The following is a 24,801-nucleotide window of genomic DNA, read 5'->3' as shown; positions in this document are numbered from 1 at the left end:
CCAATGATACTTCAGACAAGGGTTTGATATCCAAAATATATAAAGAACTCACACGACCCCACTCCAGAGTGACAAAAAAAAACCAATTAAAAAATGGGCAAAAGTCTTGAACAGACACTTCTCCAAGGAGGAACATACAGAGGGCCCAGAGACATGAAAAGATGCTCAGTATCACTAGCCTTCAGAGAGACACAAATTAAAACCACAATGAGATACCACTTCACACTAGTCAGAATGGCCATCATAAATCAATAAACAAGTGTTAGAGAGGATACAGAGAAAAGGGGACCCTAGTGCCCTGTTGGTGGGAATGCAGACTGGTACAGCCACTGTGGAAAACAGTATGAAATTTCCTCAGAAAACTAAAAATGGATCTGCCTTTTGACCCAGCAATCCCACTGCTGGGATTAAACCCTAAGAGCCCTGAAACACCAATCCAAAAGAACCTATGCACCCCAATGTTCATAGCAGCACAATTTACATAGCCAAATGCTGGGAGCAACCTAAGTGCCCATCAGTAAATGAGTGGATCAAAAAACTATGCTACATTTACACAATGAAATTCTACGCAGCAGAGAGAAAGAAAGAGCTCCTACCCTTTGCAACAACATGGATGGAACTAGAGAGCATTATGCTAAGTGAAATAAACCAGGTGGTGAGGGACAAATACCACATGATCTCACCTTTAACTGGAACATAATCAACAAAAGAAAAAAGCAAACAAAATATAACCAGAGACATTGAAATTAAGAACAATTTAATAATAGCCAGATGGGAGGGAGGAGGGGACAGTAGGGAGAAGGGTTTCAGGAACTACTATAAAGGACACAGGGACAAAACCAAGGGGGAGGGTAGACTTGAGGGAGGGAGGTGGGATTGGCTGGGGTGGGGGGAGTGGTGGAGGTGGTGGGGGGTAATGCAGACAACTGCAAACAATAAAGTACTTCTAAAAAAACAACTGTCTTAGGAGAGTTTGATGGCAGTGATAAAAGAACAGAGAGACTTTAAGACAGGGCAACTCACACAGAGGTCTGATCAGCTGGGGGATTAAGCCTAAAATGCTGTCACAGATGCATGGTAACAAAGAAAACCATTAAGGGGGCTTAAAGGGACTCCACAATGACACAGCCATAAACATAGATGAGCAGAAGTCCTACTGTCAAAGTCACTGCAGCTGTCCTTCCCAGGCAGCTGCAATGCAGAGCACTGACCAGTTGATCAGATTAAACATGCAGCCACATTCTTCTCAGGCTGGGCTGGATTAAACATTTGGCAGTGACCTAGAGCAGGTGAGTGGTATGATCACGCCCTCTCCTCCCACCATTGGTCAGCTCAGACAAAAGACTTTTTGTGGAAAACATTTTGGTAAAGGTGAGCCTCAGGTTCCATAGAATCAGCATAGCAGCTGGAATAATTCTGTTGTACTGAAGTGTATAGATTAAAAGGGAGCGATTTAAAATTCACAAGCCATATCCAGAAGAAAAGAGTGTCCTCTGACTGACTGCTGGATTAAGGAAATGTTGAAAGGTTGTTAGGAAGATCTGCCCCCATGATGTCACTAAGGGCAGCAGAGGAAGAACTGGTTTTAGAGTGACTGAAGCTCAGGAGAAAATGGTTTCCAAGAGGAGGGACCTGATGACAGGTGGACTGTTAACCTTGGAATTGTCTTTAATGAGAAGAAAGCTCCACCTCTTACAGTGTTTTGAACTGCATTTCGATTAAAGTAAAGAAGATTAAGTGCATTAATTAGGTGATATATGAAACTGAGACCACGGTTCTTGCTCAGCTACTCAAACCAGCAAGCTGCCTTCCACTATAATCATATACAAAAAAGCAAGTCATAAATGGTGAATGCATTTACCTCTCATTTTACACAAAACAAATGACATATATCACTTCCCTTTGGCTTCAGGAAATTCTGTAAATTTGGGCAATTGACTTTACTCTTCTGAAGTTTAATCTCCTTGCCTGAAAATAGGAATCAATAGGTGGCCAGCTCTCCTAACATGTATACAAAAATGCATTATATATCATGGCATAATATGTTATTCAAATATAAGTAAGCCTAAAAATAATTAACATTTGCTGAGAGCTTAACTTGTTGCCAGCACTATGCTAAGTGATTTATATGCACTGTCACAACTTCAGGACACATTTTTGAAAGAGGAGGGTAAATACCGAACAGCAAAGCCTTAGTGTATATATAATGCTGCAGGAAATGACAGAGGACAGGTCTGGAGACAGTTGAAGGAAAATGTCCTTCTTATGGTCAATGGATGGAGCAGAAGACATCAGGGGTGGGGACAGTAAGGGAAGAAATATGGTGACTACCAAGGAGATAAGTAGTTTCCCCACCATGTGAAGAATGCTTAGGGACCAAGATGGCTGAGAACAGTGGGCTCTGTTGAAAGCAGAAAGAAGGTGTCCCCCAGGGATCTAATCACAATGTCGGGAAGCCATGCGTAGCTCCCATGGAATCTAAATGAACAGATCACTCCTACTCGGCTATTAAAAGTGAGCTGAATAATACACATAAAATCAGAAATTTAATAGTGTGGAGAAAGGAGTTTGCCAGTTTCATTCCACACATCACTGTCATGCCAAACATACCAAAGTATGAGGTTAGAGTGTCTGTGATATTTAGCCATTACCTGCAATGCTGGGAAGGGGACCTGGGGGCAGTTATGTGGTACACAACATTGAAAATCCCTATACAGGGAACTGAGCTGGGAGGGACGGGGAGCTGGCACAAATGTTGGCCTTATTTTGCCAAGTATGAAGAAAACCAAGTTTTTCTCCAGTAAAAATATACTATGGTTGTGACTGTGAAGAGCCTGAAATAAAAGGTCTCACACCTCCTTGACTGGGACAATATATTGTCTCAAGAGTCAAATCAATCCAAATGCGATTGGACTGTGGGGGAATAAAGCGACTAATGACTGGAAACGCACATTTTCTACTACTGAACTTCTTCATTCTTGTCATTGACCTTCTCGAGCTGACATGAAGCAGCTTTTTCACTCACAACTTAGAATCTTCCCCATGAGGAAAATAGCCTCTAGCTTATGAAAAAGGGCCTTCTCACAGGCTTTCCATGTAAGTCTGGTCATTTTTAAATTTTGTCCTAAGACATAAACTCTCAAGAATACTTATTTTTTATTCACCCTCATAAAAATAGTACTCATTGCTTTGGGCTTTGTGAGAACATATATAATATCAAACACGATGCACTATAAATAGCATTGGCATTCCAACCGAATCAGCTGAGTCCCTCCTGACACGCTTAGCTCAGTGGACCAAAGATTCAGGTGTCACTGACCAGGTTATCAAAGTGATGCCAGAGGTAAGAGTCTCCCACACAGATCTGAAGCAATATGGCATTACAGGCTACCAGAAAACTGCATGACATTTTAAAAACTTAGTATTTTGGACTTCTGGCAAGATGGAGGCATAGGTGGATGCACCGTACCTCCACGCACAATATTAGAACAACAACAATTTAGAGGCAGAATAACACCCAGAACTGACAGAGAATTTATCTGAATGGAAGTCGGACAGCCAAGAAGTTGAAGTAGACCTGTTCATCCAGACTGGTAGGAGGGGCAGAGAGGAGGAGTGGGTGTGGGTGGCAGTGTGCGTGGAGATTAAGGAGAACTGGGTGCATAAGGCAACCGGGAGTGTGTAAGCCTTCCGGGGCGCTCAAGATTGCAGCAGTGGACCCTGAGTACACTAGCGGTGGCTGGTGGACCCAGTGAGGTGGCATTGTGGACCAGGGCAGAGTGCGCAACCCAGGATCCCAGGGAAGGGACTGAGATCCCAGGAGAATGAAGCTACCGCCATTGTTCCCTCCCGCTCCCGCCCCCACAAACAACATCACAATCTAGTGACTGGGGTGCTCAGCCCCAGTGAACACCTAAGGCTCTGCCCCTCACCGTAACTGGAGCGACCAGACTGAAAAAAAAAAGGGGAGAGAGAGAGAGAGAGAGAGAGAGAGAGATGTCTCCAACAGAAGAACAGATCAGTCCCCCAGGACTCATCCTTTTGAGTGACTAAGAGAGCCAATCTATCAGATGCACAGTTCAAAACACTGGTGATCAGGAAGCTCACGGAATTGGTTGATTTTGGGTGCAAATTACATGAAAAAATGCAGGTTACCATAAAAGAGATGAAGGAAGATGCACAGAGAACCAATAGTGATGGGAAGGAAACTGGGACTCAAAACAATAGAGTGGACCAGAAGGAAGAAAAAAATATCCAAGCAGGAAAGAATGAAGAAATAAGAATTCAAAAAAATGAGGAGAAGCTTAGGAACTTCCAGGACATCTTTAAACGTTCCAACATCCGAATTATAGGGGTACCAGAAGGGGAAGAGGAAAAGCAACAGATTGAACACGTATTTGAACAAATAATAAAGGAGAACTTCCCCATTCTGGCAAAGCAAATAGACTTCCAGGAAATCCAGGAAGCTCAGAGAGCCCCAAAGAAGTTGGACCCAAGAAGAAACACACCAAGGCACATCATAATTACATTAGCCAAGGTAAAAATGAAGGAGAGAATCCTAGAGGCAGCAAGAGACAAGGGGACAGTAACCTACAAAGGAGTTCCCATCAGACTGTCAGCTGATTTCTCAAAAGAGACCTTACAGGCAAGAAGGGGCTGGAAAGAAGTATTCCAAGTCATGAAAGACAAGGACCTACATCCCAGATTGCTCTATCCAGCAAAGCTCTCATTTAGAATGGAAGGGCAGATAAAGTGCTTCTCAGATAAGGTCAAGTTAAAGGAGTTCGTCATCACCAAGCCCTTTTTTTATGAAATGTTAAAGGGACTTATCTAAGAAAAGAAGACAAAGAAAAAACATGTATAGTAAAAGGACAGCAAACTCACAATTATTAACAACCACACCTAAAGCAAAACCAAAAGAAACTAAGCAAACAACTAGAACAGGAACAGAACCACAGAAATGGAGATCACATGGAGGGTTAGCAACAGGGGAGTGGGAGGAGGAGAGAGGGGGGAAAAGGTACAGAGAATAAGTAGCATAGAATGTAGGTTGAAAATAGATAGGGGGAGAATAAGAATAGTATGGGAAATGTAGAAGCTAAAGAACTTATAAGGGGGGGATATGGGTGGGAGAGGGTGTACAGGGTGGAGGGGAGTAAAGGGGGGAAATGGGACAACTGTAATAGCATAATCAATAACATATATAAAAAAACCTTAGTATTTCAAAGGTCTTAGTGTACATCATCATCACCAATCAGAACTTCAAAGAACTTCATTGAAATAAGTAAACTTTCTTTCTACCCCAATTTCACTAATAAATGTCTTCTCCCTGCCACTATGTTTTCCCTTGGATTAACCAAAGTGCACATATTTTATGTCATTTGGCCCTCTCAACAGTCTTATGAGATAGGCCGTATTATTACAATTTCACCAAGGAAAATTTGATGGGCTGAGGGGTTAATAATTTGTCTAGATCACATGACTAGTAAAATGGCAAAGCAGGCATGCAAAATACAAGTTTTCCAAATGATTCAGTTTTATTTTTATTTTTTGGTACTGCCTCCAAATCTCTCAGATGGTGACCTCTCACTCTCTGGTGGCTCAAGGCCATGGAGAGGGGTTCCTTTGCTAATTCTTCATGCTACATCCAGCCTTGACACTCTGTAGCCCCTCTATGCAGATACTTGTCCCTTAGTCACACCAGCCTCTCTACTGTTGTCCTTGGTAAACAGACAGGCTGCCCCTTTATATTTCTGGGTAACTTGGGCACTATTCTCTTCATTCACAGTTTGCCATCACCCTGGGAGACACAATATTAGTGTGGATGACACTTTAGAGTATTTTAGTCTCTTTCTTCCTTAGATCCCCCTAACCCCACAATCACCATGTTTATTACTAGTTGGGAATCTACCCTTTTTTCCTGCTCAGATCTTCTCCTCACCGGGGACCTAAAGCCCCTTTTGGATCCAGGCTTATTTCCTCCCCCTTCCCCACAGCTTCCCTGTTTCTTGGTAATGTGCCCTGGCCACATTCCAGTTACTAGGCCTCAGCAAGAGCCTGGGTTATAATTTTTTTTAACTTTCTATTCTTCTTAAAGTATGTCCTAAACATGAAATGGAAGAAAGAAGATGTATCCAAGGCTCAGAGGTTGCTGATTATAGCAAATTACAGATAGTAGGTGACAGAATCAGCCAGAGGGGTAGAAGGTTTTGGTCACAGGGCACCAAGGCCTGAAGTGGTAGTTTTCAAAGGAAAGAATCTTCAGCAAACCTCACACCCAGCATCATCCCTGTGCCAGTGGCAACTGGAGGAAGGAAAGGAGTAACTGTGCCTATACCTAGAGTGAAGAGGAATGGGGAAGAACAGTGGGCTACAAAAGTTATGGATTGATAGCAGAAGTGGTCAACAGAGGAGGCCACGCTGGCTATCCAAAGCAGAAGCACTATGATCGCAATGGCCAGGAGACATGGTACTCTGTGGAAATACCCAGAATCCAGTGGAAGCCACTGGGTAACCTGTAGTCATGTGGGATGGAAGCCCGGGCATTTTATTGGGGTGTTGAAAGGAGAGTGCTCTCTAAGGCTAGAGAATATGGGTAAATGAGGTTATACATACACAAAGCATCTTTCATTCAGTCTGCACTAATATTTGTTACTCTCTATTCCACCATTATCAGATTAATCTGCTTCAAATGGAATTTGTTATCATGTTACTGTGCTTAAGACTTCATCGGTCTAATACCTCAGCTAATAGTAAAGATGAGCTGAAAATTTACTCTCATGTTTTATTGCTCTCTTTTTATCATTGGGTTTCTAAACTCCTTTTTTTCAAACCAAGGATAACTTTTGTTTTCCCCCTTCCACTCCCTCTATGCATCCTGTGTTTCTCATGATGTCGCCTCTAAATGACACTTAGATCATAGTCACTTTCGATCTTTAAATTAAGGACAGGCATAACTATCCATGAGAACTTGAGATTAACATGAGAAAGTTACGCTTACTTAAAAATGATACATTCTCACTCAAATAAAATTAACTTTAGATTCTAGTTGGACTGTGCATTCTTTTGGAGAATGGGAACGGTGATAAATATATGATTTTAGGCAGCTTTCTAAAGTACTAAAATTAGCTTAGGATCCCTGTTACCCACCTTATTGGCCCTCTGGGGGATGTCTGTGGGCTTCAAATTGGAATCAGACCTGGAAGGGAACTTTTTTCCAATGAGACCCATCTCACATCCAGCTCCACCTCTGCCTTTGCTCATGTCAGTCATGACATGGGATTCAGCCTTTCTGAATCCCATCTTTCCTTTGAGAGGCAGCTTCAGCTCCACTTTCTCCCAGAAGCTATGTGCCAACTTCCCCAGTCCACAGTTATCCCTCTACACACTGAACTTTGTGGCACACTTTTTGTGTTGTTAATTTGCATAGTTTCAGGTCTTGGATTGCTAGTTACCTTATGTATTGGTTTCTACATTGGATTTTAACGCTCTGAACATGGGAGAAACACAACAAAAAATTTCTTTATTTCTCCTTGCCTATATACAGTACCTAGAATAATGTCTCACTTACAAAACTTTGTTAATTAATAATAATTTTCCTTTTTGGAAAAATCATGACAAAGCATTAAAATTAATTTCGTCAGGGAATGCCCACTACTGTTCTCACGTACCTAGCCAGCAAGTCAATGAGTTCAAGTTTTGACATCCCATCAGGAAGCAGTCGGGGAATAGCAGCAACACATGTCCTGAAAAGGTCTATTTTGGGCTTTCTCTCACCCCTAGAAAGTGAAAATAAAGTTTAAACATAGTCAATTATTATGGGCAATTTTAAAAAATTGATCAACTCTGTGAACAAAGACTAGGACCCACTCCTTCTGAATTATTGCCTGATGTTTGCTCCACATTGTTCATAAATATTTATGCCCTTTATAGCTTGGTCAGGTCTAAGAGAACTTGTGAAGATTTAAGTGTTAGATGGAGATATAAATCTGAAAAGAAAAATGCTGATATCAGTAGCATTCTACCATATGGTTTACCATTCAGCTGGGTTCCACCAGGTTGGTCCCTGTGGGCTGCGTTTAAAACACTGAATTTACTGAAATGCCTAAATGAATCAGCATGTAAGAAACACACAGCAGTCATTTTTGCATTCAGCATTTGAAAATGGGACTTAATGCAAGGAATGATGTCTCTGACAAGCATGACATATAGAAGCCTCTCTCCATGAGCTGTGTTTCTTCTCTATAGTCCCCACCCCATTTTATTGATGAAATGCTTTGAAAAATAAATCTTCCATAATGTCAAGTAAAATGCTCAATGCATATTGCTGTGCACCTATTTCTGATTTTTAAAATTACTCTGATGGGCCTGACCTTCTCTCCTTTTACTTTCTTGAGAACATAATATGAATATTGAAAAGTAAGTAATGCTTCCTATATTCTGTTGTAAAATCTAAGGGAAAAATATAAGTTCTGTAATATAGTCTATAAATAAATAAGTCTATAAATAAAAAATCTATATAGGTAATCTATAAATTACCTATAAATATGTAACTGCTTTTTTAAGCACATATTTTTATCAATAACCTTTATGGAAAAACTTAACTACCCATTACATTTTTTAAATAACTTGATAAAACGTAACAGCATATTTAACTTCTGATGCTTTAGTTTTCTGAGAATAAACATAAAATTGCCACCAAATTAAAACAATTGTAGAACACAAGCACAATAATGAGAATGCAAAGTAGCACAGCAGTAATCCCTTCTTAGAACAGTAACTGGTCTAAAGAGAAATGCAACAAGGAGAATTCTCTATAATCTGAAGATGTAATCAGACAGTAATTTCACTCTGTGATATTACTTTCTACCATGCTTTTGTTAAGAATCAATACAAACTGTTTCTGTGAAAAATAAAATACACATGCATTGATTTCTAAAATACTTTGTTTCTGTGGAAAATCATGAGACTATTTTTGTTCCTTTTCTGTGGTCCTACATGGGGTATATGAGGACTGTGGAAAGGAAGCCACTCTGAAGTGGTTTTCAACCAGGTGAGGAAGAGGACCCACAAATGACAGCCTTAGTATTTGGACAGGGGTAGAGCCCAGGAGTCTCTCCTAATTGTCCATGTGCAACTCAGTGAGTCCTTTAAATATAGTCTTCCTAGCTTGCTCACCAGATGTTTTAAACAGCTGGAATTATTTTCCCTATCTGTCAGAAAATGGTGACTCTGCCTGGCTGAAGTGCAAGGCAAAATCTTGCAGGCCTCCACTGGTGTAGGATTTTCTTCTACTACTGCAGCCCTTGCTCTCTGGGCTTTTATAGGAAGCATGTGAGCCCCTCAAAACAGAATTTTTATTGACAGATATTACTGTTATTATCATCATCATCATCATCATTATCATCATCTGCTCAGATGAATCATAAAAGGAATGGGAAATGGAAATGAATGATATAGAATGCTTAGTATTTAGGTTCAAACCTTAGGCAGGGTGTGGGAAAGTGGTAGACAAACTTTGAATATTAACTCCAATAACTGTGTCCATTAGCATGGTGTGGACCTCAACGTTCTTCTCCTAAATGCTTCTATGATCCCCTAATGCTTCTCCTTGTTTTTCATTTGTTTTGTTTTTTAAGAAATGTAGCAATGAGCCCTAGCTGGTGTGGCTCAGTGGATTGAGTGCCAGCCTGTGAAACAAAAGGTCACCAGTTCAATTCTTGGTCAGGCACATGTCTGGGTTTCGGGCCAGGTCCCTGGTTGGGGGCGTGGGAGAGGCAACCGGTTGATGTGTCTCTCATACATCACACATTGATGTTTCTTTCCCTTTCTTTCTTCCTCCCTTTTTATCTCTATAAAAATAAATAAGTAACATCTTAAAAAGAAAAACAAATGTAGCAATGAGGTATTTTCCATTCAGGAATCTGTCTTAAAGCCTAGCATGAAAAATATTCCTAGCCCTATTTGGGGCCTCAGTATAGTTCAATAGGAAAAAGTTAAGAATCATCTTGGAAAAAGTTTAAGGTATTGGTTAAGATACACATAACATTTTACATGTATATTTAAACCTATATCTTTTTATGGTTCTGAATATACTGTTTTGGTTCGGACACTACCTTGTGATCTCTTGATTATTAATAAAGTCTTCCTTTAAAGGTCTTCCTTTACTTTTATAAAAGAGGAAACAACTCTATGGCAGAAGTTTGAAAAGCATTCTTACATCTTCTACACTATAAATTTAAAACTGCTTTAATATATTCAAAGAGCATGTAACAATGATGTAAAAGGTTTATGGACAATCTAGCAGTTTGTGAGGTGAGAGCTAGAGCTACAGACAGTATATTTAATGTTTATCAGCCTTGTCAGCTTCCATTCTGCTGTCATTTTGTTGGAAAAGTCTTCAAATGATCTTCATGACATTTAAATAAAGTGACTGGCAAGTTTCAGAATATGCATTGTATAATATCATCTTTTTAAAATAATGCATATATATACTTCTGTTGACCCAAGGAAAAGTCTGGAAGGAATCACATTTGAGCCAAGGAATGGTGACAGATTTCAAGTCGAGCTCTGATGAGGAGGCTTTCATTTCAACTTTATATAATGCTAAATATGTATTTAAAATAATTCTGTAATGTTAACTTTATCATGTTTTGTTTTGTCATACTTTGTTTACAACATACCACTCTTGTAATAAAAATACATGCTTACAGTATGAACTTCCTATAGACTTAAAAACCTTCTAACTGTGATATTTGGAACTGGATACGCAGAGTGACAAAGAAAATTTTCCTAATTATAGTTTTGAAAATTTAGCCACAGGTGCCAAATATAATTTAATTCACAGTCCAGCAACAAAGTAGAAGCTTTCTTAAAATATAAAGTTAAAACCCAGTTCTACTTCCTGTGATAATTAATCAAAAGTAGCAAATGTAAGTTATATGAATTTCTTCTGCAGAACAGTAATTATAAATCTAGATCTTAGATTTTGTCTAAGAACATTTGATTTCTACATTCAAAGTTATGAAGGCTTTCTTAAAACCCAGCACTTCTATGACGTGGTTACATTGGAACTGCTCAGCAGGTTTGAGTCACATGGTCCAGGACTGTCACTAGAAATTAGTGAAGCTGAGACTTATGCAGATGGAGTGTTTGTAAGATGGTGATGTCACTAGAGCACAGTGATCAACAAAATCACTTCTGAAGAGAACAAAATCACTTCTGAAGAGTGTGAACTAGTGAACAAGGCTTTGGCCATTTTCTAACATACTGATCTAATGGCACTTCAGACAGGGCCAAAATAGCTTAATCTCAGGTTTGATCTTATTTTTACAGTTAGTCAAATATTATCAAAGTATGTTTTTACCATCCTAATACCTCTGAGATATCTGATTCTAAGAAGATGGGAACACAATACAGTAGACCCTTGAACAATATGGATTCCAACTGCATGGGTCCATTTACACAGATTTTTTCAGTAACTATGTACAGAGCTATAAATGTATTTTATCTTCCTTATGATTTTCTTAATAACATTTTCTTTTCTCTAGCTTACTTTATTGTAAGAATACAGTGTAGGATAAGTATAGCATACAAAATATGAGTTAATTGGTGATGTTATGGGTAAGGCATCTGGCTGAGATTAGGCTATTAGTAGTTAAGTTTTGGGGAGACAAAAGTTATACACAGATTTTTGACTGTGCATGGATGGGTGCCCCTAACCCCTGTGTTATACAAGGGTGAGCTACACAGAATAAATGAGGAGAATCTCTGCTGGTGTCTTTTGGTTAATCAGCTCTTTATTGAGACTTAGCCTTCACTGTACTCACGTGATCATGTCCTCAGGTTCTTTGTTTAACATCTGTACATTAGTTAGCATCATACATCTTCCTACTTCTTTATCAAGGTGCCTTAAAATGTTGTCCACAGCTTTTCGTACTTGAGAGTAATATAAGGACATGCCTAAAACACATACATAATAGTTACATCTTTGACTAAATCTATCAAAGAATGACATCTTATTCATCCTCTATGACATGTTTTTACCAAAGACTTTCTATGGGTCAATGGCTTCTGTGAGCAAAGTCTAATTCAATCTCTTGTTTGCAAAACCCAGTGCCCTGCACTTAGTGGGTGTTCACCAAATAACCATTTAAATTCAATAGATATGTATTCTAATACTTCAAAAAGAGATATTTTCTAGAAGAGTTGAAATAAACAAGAAAATCAAGTTTTACTTTAGAATTTTTATATTTCTGGTTAGTACAAGAAAAATTCACCATTATTGGTGGTTATGTGAATAAAGGATAATTCTCATTTGGGGTTAGAATTTCTCGTAACTTCATACTATTCTCTAAAATATGTATGAATTTTCTTTAAGTAAAATAAACAAAATGACTTCATGTCATAGATTTTAAAATGAAGGAAAATGTATTTTAGCTATATTATTTTTACTGCTTTCATTACATGCAGTGTCAATGTCCTACAGGGAAAGATAAGTATGTATAGCATATGTATTTAAAATATACATTTTATATACTTAGGTATATAATACAAATGAAAAGGAAATTGCTTTGCATTTACAATGTATACTTTAATTACATAATTGTTAATGGTTATTTCTCATGCATTAAATCTTTTTGACCTCATTTAAGCTTTGCAGAATGAAAGATAAAGATTTAAAACAAAAGGTGTCCTCCTGTATGTCCTTCAGATCTTTGCATTGCAGGAGCTATTTTAACAGTTGTAGTTAGTTTCTAAATCTAAGTATTCAGGAATATAGAAACAAATGAGGAAAAGTCACCTCTTGGGATTAAGACTGCTAACTTAAAAATAAAATCTCATGTAGGGTAAAGCCATAATATACCTGCATGTGTGGTATTTGGTGTGTTTAAAACAGATTAAACTAATGTTACTGAAAAGAAGAAGTGAATGAATAGATGAATAAATGAATGAATACAAAAGTGAATGAATAAATAGATGAATAAATGAATGTATAGGCGGTTGCTTTATAAACAGGATTATCTACCAAAAGACACAGATGTCTTAAAATTTACTGTAAATTGTAGATCATCAACATTAAAACTTTGAAAAGACCGCAGATAAGAGTCTAACATTTAAATGTCAAAATGTTTACCAGAAAGTTCCTCAAAGTTTAAAGGGCAGTAAAACAAAGCACAGCTACTTTTATAAAGATTTTTTTCAAAGTGCATCTCGCTGATGGTAAATGTTTCGGACCATTTTAAAGGCCTCATAAACCCCACGTCTGGCATGTCTCTGAAGCCCACCTATCATTCTGGCCTCTTCTTCAGTGAGCGTTTTACTCAAATATGTTTTCTTCACTCTCAACGTGTTTCCTGATGGGAGGACAGCGCCGGTCACAGGCATGGGTGGCTCACCATCCTTCTGCTGCAAGCTGTCTGCTATGACCAAGAACGCCCGCAGACCGATGTTCATTCTCTGTAAGATACAGTGTGCTCATGATACACAGGCCCAGTTCCTGTGGTGCAACTAAACCGTCAGTCTTGGAGAGCAGTTAGGTGTGGCTTGCCATCTAGATTAGTGTGGGAATGTAATTTAAAAGGCACAAGAGTTTAGGCCAAACCTATGAAAATAAAATACAGTTTCTGACACTTTGTCACATCATCACAAGAAAATAGCCAGGAAAATTTTCAAGTCTATGAGGATACATATGTGATAGTCATACCCATTCTGTCTGGAGGACCCTGGGCGAATTTCATCCTCCAGAGCAGCTGCAACTAAAGTAAATTAAGGCAAACTAACGTAGTCCCACACAAAATAAAAACAGTCTGCTCAGAATTGTAGGTGATTGACTTTTCATTCACAAGGCTGACAAGTTGGAAAATAAATTTTAAAAATCTGATGCCACAGAACCTGTTACTGATGAAAACATGAGCTTATAAGAAGAAATGCCAGTCTGGGCCAGATGGTTATCTTCCTCAGGCTCAGGTAAGGCATAAAAAAAGGTTCTGGAAGATGAATCTTACACTCCCAGTACAATAATCTTAAAAGGTCAGAAGGTACTAGAACATCTGCACTTCCTTAAACAACCATATATAAAACATTTACACTCATATTTGCAAACCCCATGAAACATTAAGTTCCCAAAGTTGACCACTACTTATAGCAGAAAATTACTAGTACTAACAATGATAATCCATATACAATTTATCGGGTCCCTACAATGTATCCAGAACTCTCATTAACTCTCATCTTTAAAACAGTCATGCGTGGAAGGTATGACTATTCCCATTTTCAGACGAGGAAACTGATGCTACCTAACTACTAGGTGGGAAGCTATATATCCAATCACGTTCGCTTGAATCACCTATTCTGTGGTACAGAATTACACTTCATAACACAAAGTAATATTGACTTTTTTTCATTTTAAATGATTTATCCAAGTTTTAAGATGCAATGATATTCTACCCAGGATTTGATGATGTTTCTCTGGCTCATTTATACCTAATTCAATGTGTACTTTGTGATTTTATGGCCTTCAGTAAAATTCTCTGTTTTTTAGAATGAAAGAGCATTAACTTTAAAAACTTTAACTGTATATTAAAATTCTATTAGTTCTGTCATGTATTTTAGTAGTCCTTTCATGAAGTGTTTTCTAGGCTCATATACCGAGTTTTGGAAAACATATGTAGCCAGGTAACTGCCATCACAGCCAAGATGTAAAATATTTCCATCCTCCGAAAAAGACACCTTGTGCCTCTCCAGCCAGTCCTCTCCCTCAACCTCAGCACCTGCAACCATTGTCACATTTCTACTTGTAGTTCTGCCTTTTCCAGAATGTGATATAAATGGAACCAAACTGTGCATAGCCTTTTGTGTCTTGCTTATTTCACTTTGTATGTTTTTGAGATGTTGGGCAATATCAGTAATTTGTTCCCTTTTCGTGAAGAGTATTCTGTTGTATCAATGATTCACTATTTGTTTGCTCATTCATCAGTGGTTGAACATGAGCCGCTCTCCTATTTTTAGTGATTAAGAATACAGTTGGCATAAATATTCATATAAACCTTTCTAGACTTAATTTCTCATTTCTCTTGGATATATGCCTTGAGATGGAAATGCTGGGTCATATGGTAGGTGTATGTGTAACCTTATGAGAAATTGCTAAGCTGTTTTCTAAAGTGGTTGTACCTTTTGCATTCTCATGAAAATAGTATAAAGTTTCAGTTGCTCTGTATCCTTCTTAGCACTTTTCATTGTGGTTTTAACTTGCCTTTCCCTAATGACTAATGATGCTGAACATCTTTTCATGGGCTTGTCATTTCTATCTCTTCTTTGCCCATTTAAAAATACTGGGTTATTTCCTTGTCATTGAGCTGAGTGAGTGCTGTATAAATTTTGGATATGAGTACTTTATCAGATGTGTTTTGCAAACATTTTCTCCCACTTTGACTATACATTTTATTAACAGTGTCTTTTAAAGTTCAGACCTTTTTAAAAAAATGTTTGGTGATGCTCAATTTATTAACATTTTTTTTGGTATAATAATTTATGTTTTTTGTGTCCAGGAAATTTTTTACCCACTTCAAGTTTACAAAGAGTTTATCTTACGTTTTCTTCTGGAAGTTTTATAATGTTGGATTTTACATTTAGGTTTATAATTCATTTTTATTAATTTTTGCTTACAGTGAAAACTATGGGTCAGTTCATTATTTTCAAAAGGATGTCTGGTTGTTCAGCACCATTTATTGGAAAGACTATCCTTTACGTATTGAAATGAGTTGGAACCCTTGTTGAAAATCAATTGACCATATACATGTGGGTCTGTTTCTGGATTCTTTATTCTGTTTCCTTGGTCTTTATATTCATCCTTCCTCTGATACTACTACTGTTGCTTTGTAGTAAGTTTTGAAATCAGGACATGTTAGTCCTCCAATTTTATTGTTTTTCAAAATTATGTTCGTTATTCTAGTTCCTTATACTTTCCTCGTAAATTTTAGAATCAGCTTATTGATTTTTACAGAGAAAGCTATTGGAATTTTAATTGGGATTATTATTGGAATTATAGTGAAGCCTATTTGGATTAATTTGGGAACAATTGACCACGTATAATCTTAAATTTCTGAATTCACAAACAGTATTTCTCTTATTTTATTTGGGTTTTCTTTGATTTCTCTCAACATTTTTAGTTTTCAATATATAAATCTTAGACATATTTTGTTAGCTTTATTGCTAAGTATTTTGTTTTCATTGGCATTGTACACTGTTCAATTTCCAAGTGTTTATTCCTAGAACATAGAAATATATTGGTTTTATATATTTATATTATGTTCTACAAACTAAATCATTTTAAATCATTTATCTAAATCTGGCCAACATGTTTTTAAAAGTTTAAATCTGAATGTGCTTTTCATTTGCACAGGCCCACTCTATCCTCTTTCCCATGACTGCCTGGCCCTGAGCTGTGATACTAAATCTAAAATCATTTATTAGTTCTAATAGGTTTTCTGTAGGTTCTTTGGTATTTTCTATATAGGCAATCATGTTGTTTGTGAATAAAGACTTTCATTTCTTCCTTTCTAATCCATATGCTTTTATTTCTTCTTGCCACTGGCACTGGCTAGGACCTCTAGGTCCACATAATTTTAGCTCAAGACGAAAATGAGAGAGAGATGACCAAGAAATGCTTCCCACAGATGAATAAGTTCTTATGATGTTGAGGGTGCATGTAGGAGGCCATTCAGGTCTGAACTAAGATTAGACACTTACCTGGAAATACCTGAGATACTAACTGCTGAGTGGTAGAGTAATATAGACTCTGCAATAAGATAACCAGATCTTTGGGCCTGTTCCACATACTACTTCCAAAATATATTTAAGACGCGTTTCCTGAGAAACTGTGCCCTACAACATAATTCATCAAGTGTGTGGCACCTTCTTCATAGACTATTTCATTGCATCTATTCCTTGCACCTGCTGCTGAGTGAGCTCACAGATATGCCTTTGAGATTCTAATCACAACTACTGATAACTAAACTCTTCCATAACCCCATAAGATCAAGAGAAATAGAAGATATATAAATATTTCCTATTTTTGGTAGTTTTTAAAAAACCATAATTCCAACTGTTCTGCAGAGGCATGAACTAGTTAATCACTGACTGAATGAGGAGTTTGAGAGAAGAACCAAGGATAAATTTTCTAGATGGCAATAACGATGGAAGCGACTTTCAACATTCCTTTTAGACAAATTATCCAGTAATTCCAAAAATTGATTGTTAAAGATGTTACAGCCATGATGCCTGAGAAGTGAAAAATATTTTTGAGAACCTTCCCAGCAACTTTATTAGTTGGGGCCTGGGCCTCGATTCAACCAAATGCCCTGGATTTGCACTGGTTTTCCCCTCCTCCTACTGGCCCATGAACCCTGCCTGGAGCTATTTGAGAAGCCTGTGGCATGATTAGATAGAAAAGAGAAACACATTTGGGGGTTCTACAGCTGTCCCTATATGCGTATGTGGCAACCTTATCACCAAGAATTCTCTTCTGCGTGTGAGGTGACCTAGGAAACTTTGTTCACAGTACTTGTAAACAAGCAAAAATTCAGAAAGGTAAACGTCATGTAACTGGTAAAAGTGGTAGCACCTGTGGCAAGCAGCAAATCCAGCTCTGCTGACTTCCAGTTCAGTGTTCTTTCTACAGTCTTATAAAAAAAAGGGGTACACAGAGGCAGCATGTCAGGCATACTTGCACTGGCCAACATGTTTTTAAAGGTTTTAAATCTGAATGTGTTTTTCATTTGCATAGGCCCACTCTATCCTCATTCCCATGACTGCCTGGCCTTGAGCTGTGATGCTGCCACAGAACCATATATTCATACATAATTTATTTAATCCCACCAGATTTTAGTGTTTTATTACATGTATTTTTCTTTTCTGTTCCATCATTTGCCAATACTCAATTGTTAATCTGCATCAAAATATTGATAAGTAAAAGCACTAATTTTTCTAAAATAAAACTATCTGCCTTGTAGTGAGAGATTATCTTTTGGGGACAAGGTTTACTCTATCATACACTATCAGAGTCTGGTAGCACACCAACATTTTATCATGCTAGGTCTATTCACCTAAAACCTTACTTCTCAAATGCCACCATTTGTATGATTTAGTCAAATAACATGGACAGAAACAAATCAAAGACTTTTAGAGAAGATGTCCTTCACCTATTCCCCAAAGTCACAAGGGCATGGCTCTGTCAATGCCTACCCTGTTACACGTACAGGAAAGGGTCACTCATACCTCTGGGTTGAGACTGAAAGCTTTTGCTGGCTTTCCCACACAAAGAAAATCAAAAATGATTTCTTTCATTGCAAAATCTAACCGCTCCTGTAGGGAAAAAGAAAAGAATAATCAAACCGAAAATTATTAAGATAGAAATTAAACATGAAATACCTAATATCATCATATGTACCAAACAGTGGGCTGCTAAGAGAAGAGCCTGCTCAGCGTGACTCCCCAGGAAAAGCATGTCCACAAATCTTTGGGGCAGTTGCTTCTGTTTTCGTGTGGTGCACAGAAATGCTTGCATTATTTAATATATGCCATTAGCCCCCCACAGCACTGAATGACTAACAGCTAAAAAACAAGAAATAAAAATCAAAACACTTGTAATGTTGGGGTTTTCATGCAGTCCCAACTCTTCTTGTTGGACTGCAAATGCTGATCCCTTTTTGAAACTCAGTTTAAAATGTATTTTTTAAAAAGCCACTGAAAGAAAGAAGGAGCTCCTCCCCTTCTCGACAACATGGATGGAACTGGAGAGCACTATGCTAAGAGAAATAAGCCAGGGGGAGAAAGACAAATACCATGTGATCTCAACTGTAAGTGGAACCTAATTAACAAACTGGCAAAACTGGCAAGCAAAATATAGCCAGAGAGATTGAAATCGACAACAAACTGACAGTAATCAGAGGGGAGGGGAGAGGGAAGTAACCAAGGGGGATGGGATTGAAGGTGGGAGGTGGGAGGTGGGAGCGGGTAGGGCAGGGGAAAGTGATGGTGGGAAAATGGAAACAACTGTATTTGAACATCACTTAAAAAAGTTAAACAAACAAAATAAATGTGCAATGGTAAAAAACACTGAAAAATTACCATTTTCTTCTATTCTCTAACATTTCAAACCTTTTGGCTCATATTACAATAGTCAGTTCTACAAGGGAAATGAATAATCAACAAATAAGATATGTCAAGGTTACTTAAATGAGAAGGTTGAAGCCAGATTATGAAAGTTTGAGACATTGGCTATGCAGATATGACAGGTTCATTTTATACCACCTATTCTGGAATAATTGAAGCACATGTTCAGCCACATGATAACTACATCTAGAAAGCTTACATTCACTTATCTACCTGCCAAGCAAGTAATGTCTTCTCCCTAAGTATAAATATTAGAGGCATTTCATTGTGCCAACCACACAGAGAAATATATTGAATAGTAACAACTGAACCTATGTCTTTGTATCAATGTTGATTGTATTTTAACAGCATTTTCACATCTATTATTTCCCTTTATTCTGCTCAACAATCTAGGTATACCAGCCAAGCATTTTCACCTGCATTTTACAGATAAAGAAACTAGGGTTGGGGAGATGTTCTCTGACTTGTTTAATAAGAGTATAGAGCTGGCTTGAGACACAGGCTGAGTAGGAATAATCATCTTTCCATGTTCCTTTGTGAGTCAGAGTTGGGGTAAAGCCATTTACTCACAAAGTGAGTTAAAAAGTAAAAATACTGAGTCTAAATTATAAATTGAATACTGTAAACTATGTTTAAAATTATTGGACCCAGTTTTAAAGTAAATTAATATATGTAAATTGCTTAGAACTGTTCTTGGCAAAGAGTGAGTGATTGCTTCATAAATGCTAATATTCCTATTATATCCTTATTTTTCACAGGATGAATGTCACAGTATTTTACTTACTCCTCAAATTTCACTAAATTATCTTCTTTTGGTTTCCTCCAAATATCAGACTCTGCTTCCTCCTCATTTGCAGAATCCAGAGCAGATAATCAGGGAGAAACAAAACAAAACAAAACAAAACAAAACAAAAACCTACCAGGGACTACAAGTAAAGAGACCCCTTTACTAACAGGCTCTATAACCTTAGATGAGTCACGTAAACTCTGTCTCTCAGTTCCTTTCTTTGTCAAGTACTGAAAACACTTGACATACCCATGTTCACAACTTATTTTGAAGCAAAAATCATCAGCTATGTGAGAAAACACTTGCAAAACCATTCTGAAAAGTCTATACACATAAGACAGTTTAGACACCTCATCTGTTAGTACATCCCGAGAAGGAAACTCGTGCCAGAGGCTTGTCTATTACCTGGGCAATGAACTGAATGATTTTCACAAAGATGTTCAGAGGCATGTCCCTAGGCACCACACCGCGGGACCCTTTGGGGAAAAGTGTTGTGATGATGGTTATAAGACGGCTGAAAGACAAGGGTAAAAAGAGAAAACAAGAAAGACTGGCTGAGTTTCAGTTCTTCAAGAGAAAATGGCTGATGTTGCATCTTATCTCAGTATGAGAATGAAGAAAAAGAAAACAAACCATTTCATCCCCTCCATTAGCATAATCACTCTATGCAAAGTGTTTCTGGGAAAACTAAGGCAACTGAAAAATTGTAGCAGTTTTCTTTGTTAAGGTGATGAATGAAGTCCTGGACATGGAACTTGGCTGTCTGGATTGAGGCTGGAGTTTCTGTCATGGCTGCTGAAAGTCTGAAAATGTCCCCAGGACTTAGATCTTCTACAAACTGTCACCTTTGAAAAGCTTCTAACTGGGTTAATGTAGGGAGTAGTACAACAAAACACCCTCCCACTGGCTAAGGGATTGTAGCTAGCACTCATCCAGGCCAGCTCCTTACCTCTGAGTAGCTGTGTTGCTTTCACATTTAATCCGAATCATGTAAACCCAAAGTAATCTGTACAGAGATTCCAGTGCAACTCGAGCCATCTTGGGGTCTTTATTCTACAACAGAAACCAGGACATAAGATTGCAGAATAAATGGTGACATATGATGATTATTCTTTCTGAATGCCTGGAAATGGATGGCCCCGGATGGGTGGCAGGATGCCTACAAGGCACACTGCACCATCAAGGATTTATGGGGTCTTTGCCTCCTGGTGCCCATTGGGTAAATCATCTATGAGAAGGGATCCAAATAGCCCTGAAGGCGGGACAGAGTAGTTCTGTGGGAAGGCATGCCATACTCTCTTGTGCCAGTATGAAAAGTTGAGATTACCTTCCTCCTCCAGCCCAAGAGAACTTGTATTTCCTAGCACCAAGGGGAGAACTAATCCATTCTTTCTATTGTTTTATGCCCTGTAAACACTGGTATTGCTTTGATTCATCAAACTCCTCCCCACTCACCGAATTACCCTCAAATGTTTATTGAGAATAATGTGCAGTAAGGCACTGTGCTAGAACCTGGCAGAGAGAGATAAGGTACTCACAGTCTATAGGGGCTGGGGAAAGGACAATAAACAAAGACAGTGTGAAGAACTGGTGGGGACAGGAGCTAGAGGATGAGGAGAAGGCCAATTTGTGGCAAACTCAGGATTGAGGTCAGGAACAGTTTCTGTGGGAGGCTGAAAACGAAGACAAACTTTAATACTTTCACTGACTCATTCGTCCCTTCAACTACATGGGGTCAGGTACTGCGCTTGGCACTAGACATTGTGAACGGCATAAAAAAATGATGGGGAGGGAGAGTAGGCAGAGGCCACAGCATATGGGAGCTAGGAGTGCTGATGAGGAGGGCCACGTTTTGGAACCTGGCAATACTTTGTATGCCAGTGGGTGGGACAAGTGAGGGAATGGTGGCCATTGAGGCTAGAGAGGAAGGCAGGGTCACATCAGGGACCCTACCTGCCATGCTAAGTAAAGGGACCACAGTTCTCATGACTGTTACAGGAAACCATGTAAGAAGTCCTGTCTGCTATGTGGGAAACAGAGCTGAGGCAGGAAGACCAGCTGTGGCATAGCTACCAGCTTCCAGGCAGTAACACATTAGCTAGAGAGGAGAAAACTGAACCTGTGTTTTCTCCTATCTGACAGTATCCTAATCATATTCCTCTCTGTCTAAATACCATGGTTTGGACGCTTTCCCCAATGCCTATGGTATCAAGGTAACATTTCTTGGCTTGGCATACCTGACCAGCTGACATGTGGCTCTAACCTACCTTTCCTGCCTCCCATCCTGTTATTCTCGCATAAGCTCCCTATACTTTAGCTACTTCATGTTCCTTTATCTCCATGTCGGGAGATGGTTCCCTTCATCCCACCCTGTGTTCTTCCTTTCTATCAGGTGAACCCTAGTCCTTTATAGTCTACTTGAATGCTCCCTCCCATGCTTGGGCTTTTCTATTTTACCCCAGTGTCCTGAAACCAAACCCATTACAACTGTTCCCTCTTGAATGTCCCTGACACTCAAAGAAACCTATAGCTAAGCCCTTCAAATGTATGTGTGGTCTTCTTTAGACATCTGGAAAAAAAGGGGCATTATTTACCCTTGGCAAATATTAGAATTTCTGCCATGTTGCAAGGGACTGATAAATGTTTGCTAAACACTCTTAAATGTCACTCAGTGTCCTTATAGGTCTTTTGCTTTTATTGTTACTTCTGTTCTCTTATTCCTCTATTTATTTTGTCATAACTTTTTTAGCTGTTTTATTCTTAGGCTAGATAATTTGGGTACTGATTTTTGTAGAATTCATAATTATTTTAAAATTAAAATGGTATTTATCTTTAAACTATTTACTGGATAAAGATGAGTCACTTAAACATTGGAAAAGATTATAAGGAGCAGTTTTTTAGATTCAGAAAAGAGATATATTATGTCTATGTAGTCTTAAAATAACTTTTTAGTGTGATCATTATACTAAAATTCTAAGTTTCTATATGCATTTTGGTCTGTTTCTGGATTCTTTTTTGTTCTACTAGTCTGTCTATTCATGTGGAGAAACCAAACATTTTAATTTGTGAGGCTTTTTAATATGTTCTACTACCCGGTATGGCCTACTTGCCACTATCCACTGCTTTATTTTTCTCTTTTCTTTTCCTTTCTTTTCCCTTCCCTTCCCTTCCCTTCCCTTCCCTTCCCTTCCCTTCCCTTCCCTTCCCTTCCCTTCCCTTCCCTTCCCTTCCCTTCCCTTCCCTTCCCTTCCCTTCCCTTCCCTTCCCTCCCTTCCCTTCCCTTCCCTTCCTTCCCTTCCCTTCCCTTCCCTTCCCTTCCCTTCCTTCCCTTCCCTTCCCTTCCCTTCCCTTCCCTTCCTTCCCTTCCCTTCCCTTCCCTTCCCTTCCCTTCCCTTCCCTTCCCTTCCCTTCCCTTCCCTTCCCTTCCCTTCCCTTCCCTTCCCTTCCTTCCCTTCCCTTCCCTTCCCTTCCCTTCCCTTCCCTTCCCTCCCCTCCCTCCCCTCCCCTCCCCTCCCCTCCCCTCCCCTCCCCTCCCCTCCCCTCCCCTCCCCTCCCCTCCCCTCCCCTCCCCTCCCCTTCCCTTCCCTTTCTTTTCTTTTCTTTTCTTTTCCCAGGTATTTTCTGCATGTCTACTCTTCCAAATACACTTTACAACTACTTCTCTGGCTCCAGGGGGAAGGAGTCTTAATGTTTTGGATGCATACTTATACGTAAAGAATGATTTTTTTGCCTGTTATTAAACAGGTATGGTATAGCTTGTAATGTCAAATATTTTGGTGACATAAAAAAACTTTAAGTAAACAACTAAACTAGTAAAGTTGCATTAAAAATATGCCATCATTTAAAATTTTCGGGAATTATAATTACCCTTCCTCCAATCAGTGCAAATCAGCCAGATGTATGATGTGCGTGCCTGGTAGTTAAAAGCAGTGACTGCCTTTGAATCTTCCTTGCTCTGTGGTTTATTAGCAGTGTGGCCCCCTTCAAGGAAGCTCCTAATCATCTGGACCTAATTTCCCCTGTGCACTGCAGGTGAAAAGCCTACCTGCCTCACAGGAATGTTATGAGAATTGAATGAGTTGATGCACATAGTGTATGAGCACTGTTCCTGCCCACTGTGGCTATTATTTTATGCACAAGACACCAGGGTCCAGCAGCAAATGTGGAGATGTAGTCTCTGATTTCCAGGAACTTTCATTTTGGTGGAAATGTCTCCTTTGTTGTGAATTTCCCTTTATTTATATATAAGTATTTCATATTTGCATTGTGTACCATTCAAAATTCTCTCCTGTGCCCTAATTTCATATTGTGAATCATGATGGGGCAGGGCAAATGTATAAATTCCACTGAAGAACTTAAATGACATCTCTTTTTTAAACGAATTACATTACTGTCTTCTGTCTAACCTTAACTTCTTTTTCATGTCTTCTTCCCCACCTGTACCAACCACAGTTATCTTTTTGGTGCATTGTCTTGTGGCTAATGTTCTTTCACTCTTAAGAATATGTTGAGATGATCTGTTTCTCCTCCCATCAGGACTGAAGCAAAGTGGTAGACTTAAGTTTTTATTCTGTTGCACTGTGGATCCTGTACTGTTGATTTTTTTAGCGTTTCAAGATGACACCATTGATGGCTATGACTGCCCCTAAAGTACTCTACTTGCCTGTCTTCCATTCTTGGCACTGTCAAATGGCACCCTTAACCCACCAACATGACCAATGACTTCCCTGAATATTTTAAGTCTTTAAGTGGCTTCTAATCGCCTCCTGAACAATGACCAAATTCCTTTCAGCCTTTGGTGACCCGGCTCTGCCATGAACACCCATGCCTTTACCTCAGGT

The 24,801-nt window shown here is 38.8% G+C and overlaps 1 protein-coding gene across 8 annotated transcripts in view; it reads right to left on the bottom strand.

Moving 5' to 3' along the window:
- Positions 1–24,801, bottom strand: part of FRY (FRY microtubule binding protein) — a 406,572-nt gene that overhangs the window by 179,651 nt on the left and 202,120 nt on the right. For all 8 annotated transcript variants that reach the window (XM_036018382.1, XM_036018387.1, XM_036018381.1 and 5 more), the window contains exons 12-17: positions 20,910–21,013; positions 20,366–20,474; positions 18,277–18,363; positions 13,287–13,458; positions 11,829–11,961; positions 7,671–7,778 (exon numbers count right to left, since the gene is read on the bottom strand). In XM_036018382.1, coding sequence (XP_035874275.1) covers positions 7,671–7,778; positions 11,829–11,961; positions 13,287–13,458; positions 18,277–18,363; positions 20,366–20,474; positions 20,910–21,013 — 713 coding nt within the window. The remainder of the gene's footprint in view (positions 1–7,670; positions 7,779–11,828; positions 11,962–13,286; positions 13,459–18,276; positions 18,364–20,365; positions 20,475–20,909; positions 21,014–24,801) is intronic.

This window comes from Phyllostomus discolor, chromosome 2 (assembly GCF_004126475.2).
Source record: "Phyllostomus discolor isolate MPI-MPIP mPhyDis1 chromosome 2, mPhyDis1.pri.v3, whole genome shotgun sequence".
In the NCBI taxonomy this organism is placed as follows: Eukaryota; Metazoa; Chordata; class Mammalia; order Chiroptera; family Phyllostomidae; genus Phyllostomus; species Phyllostomus discolor.
Note: the sequence above shows the minus strand (reverse complement) of the source record. Positions and strands in the feature narration are given on the sequence as shown.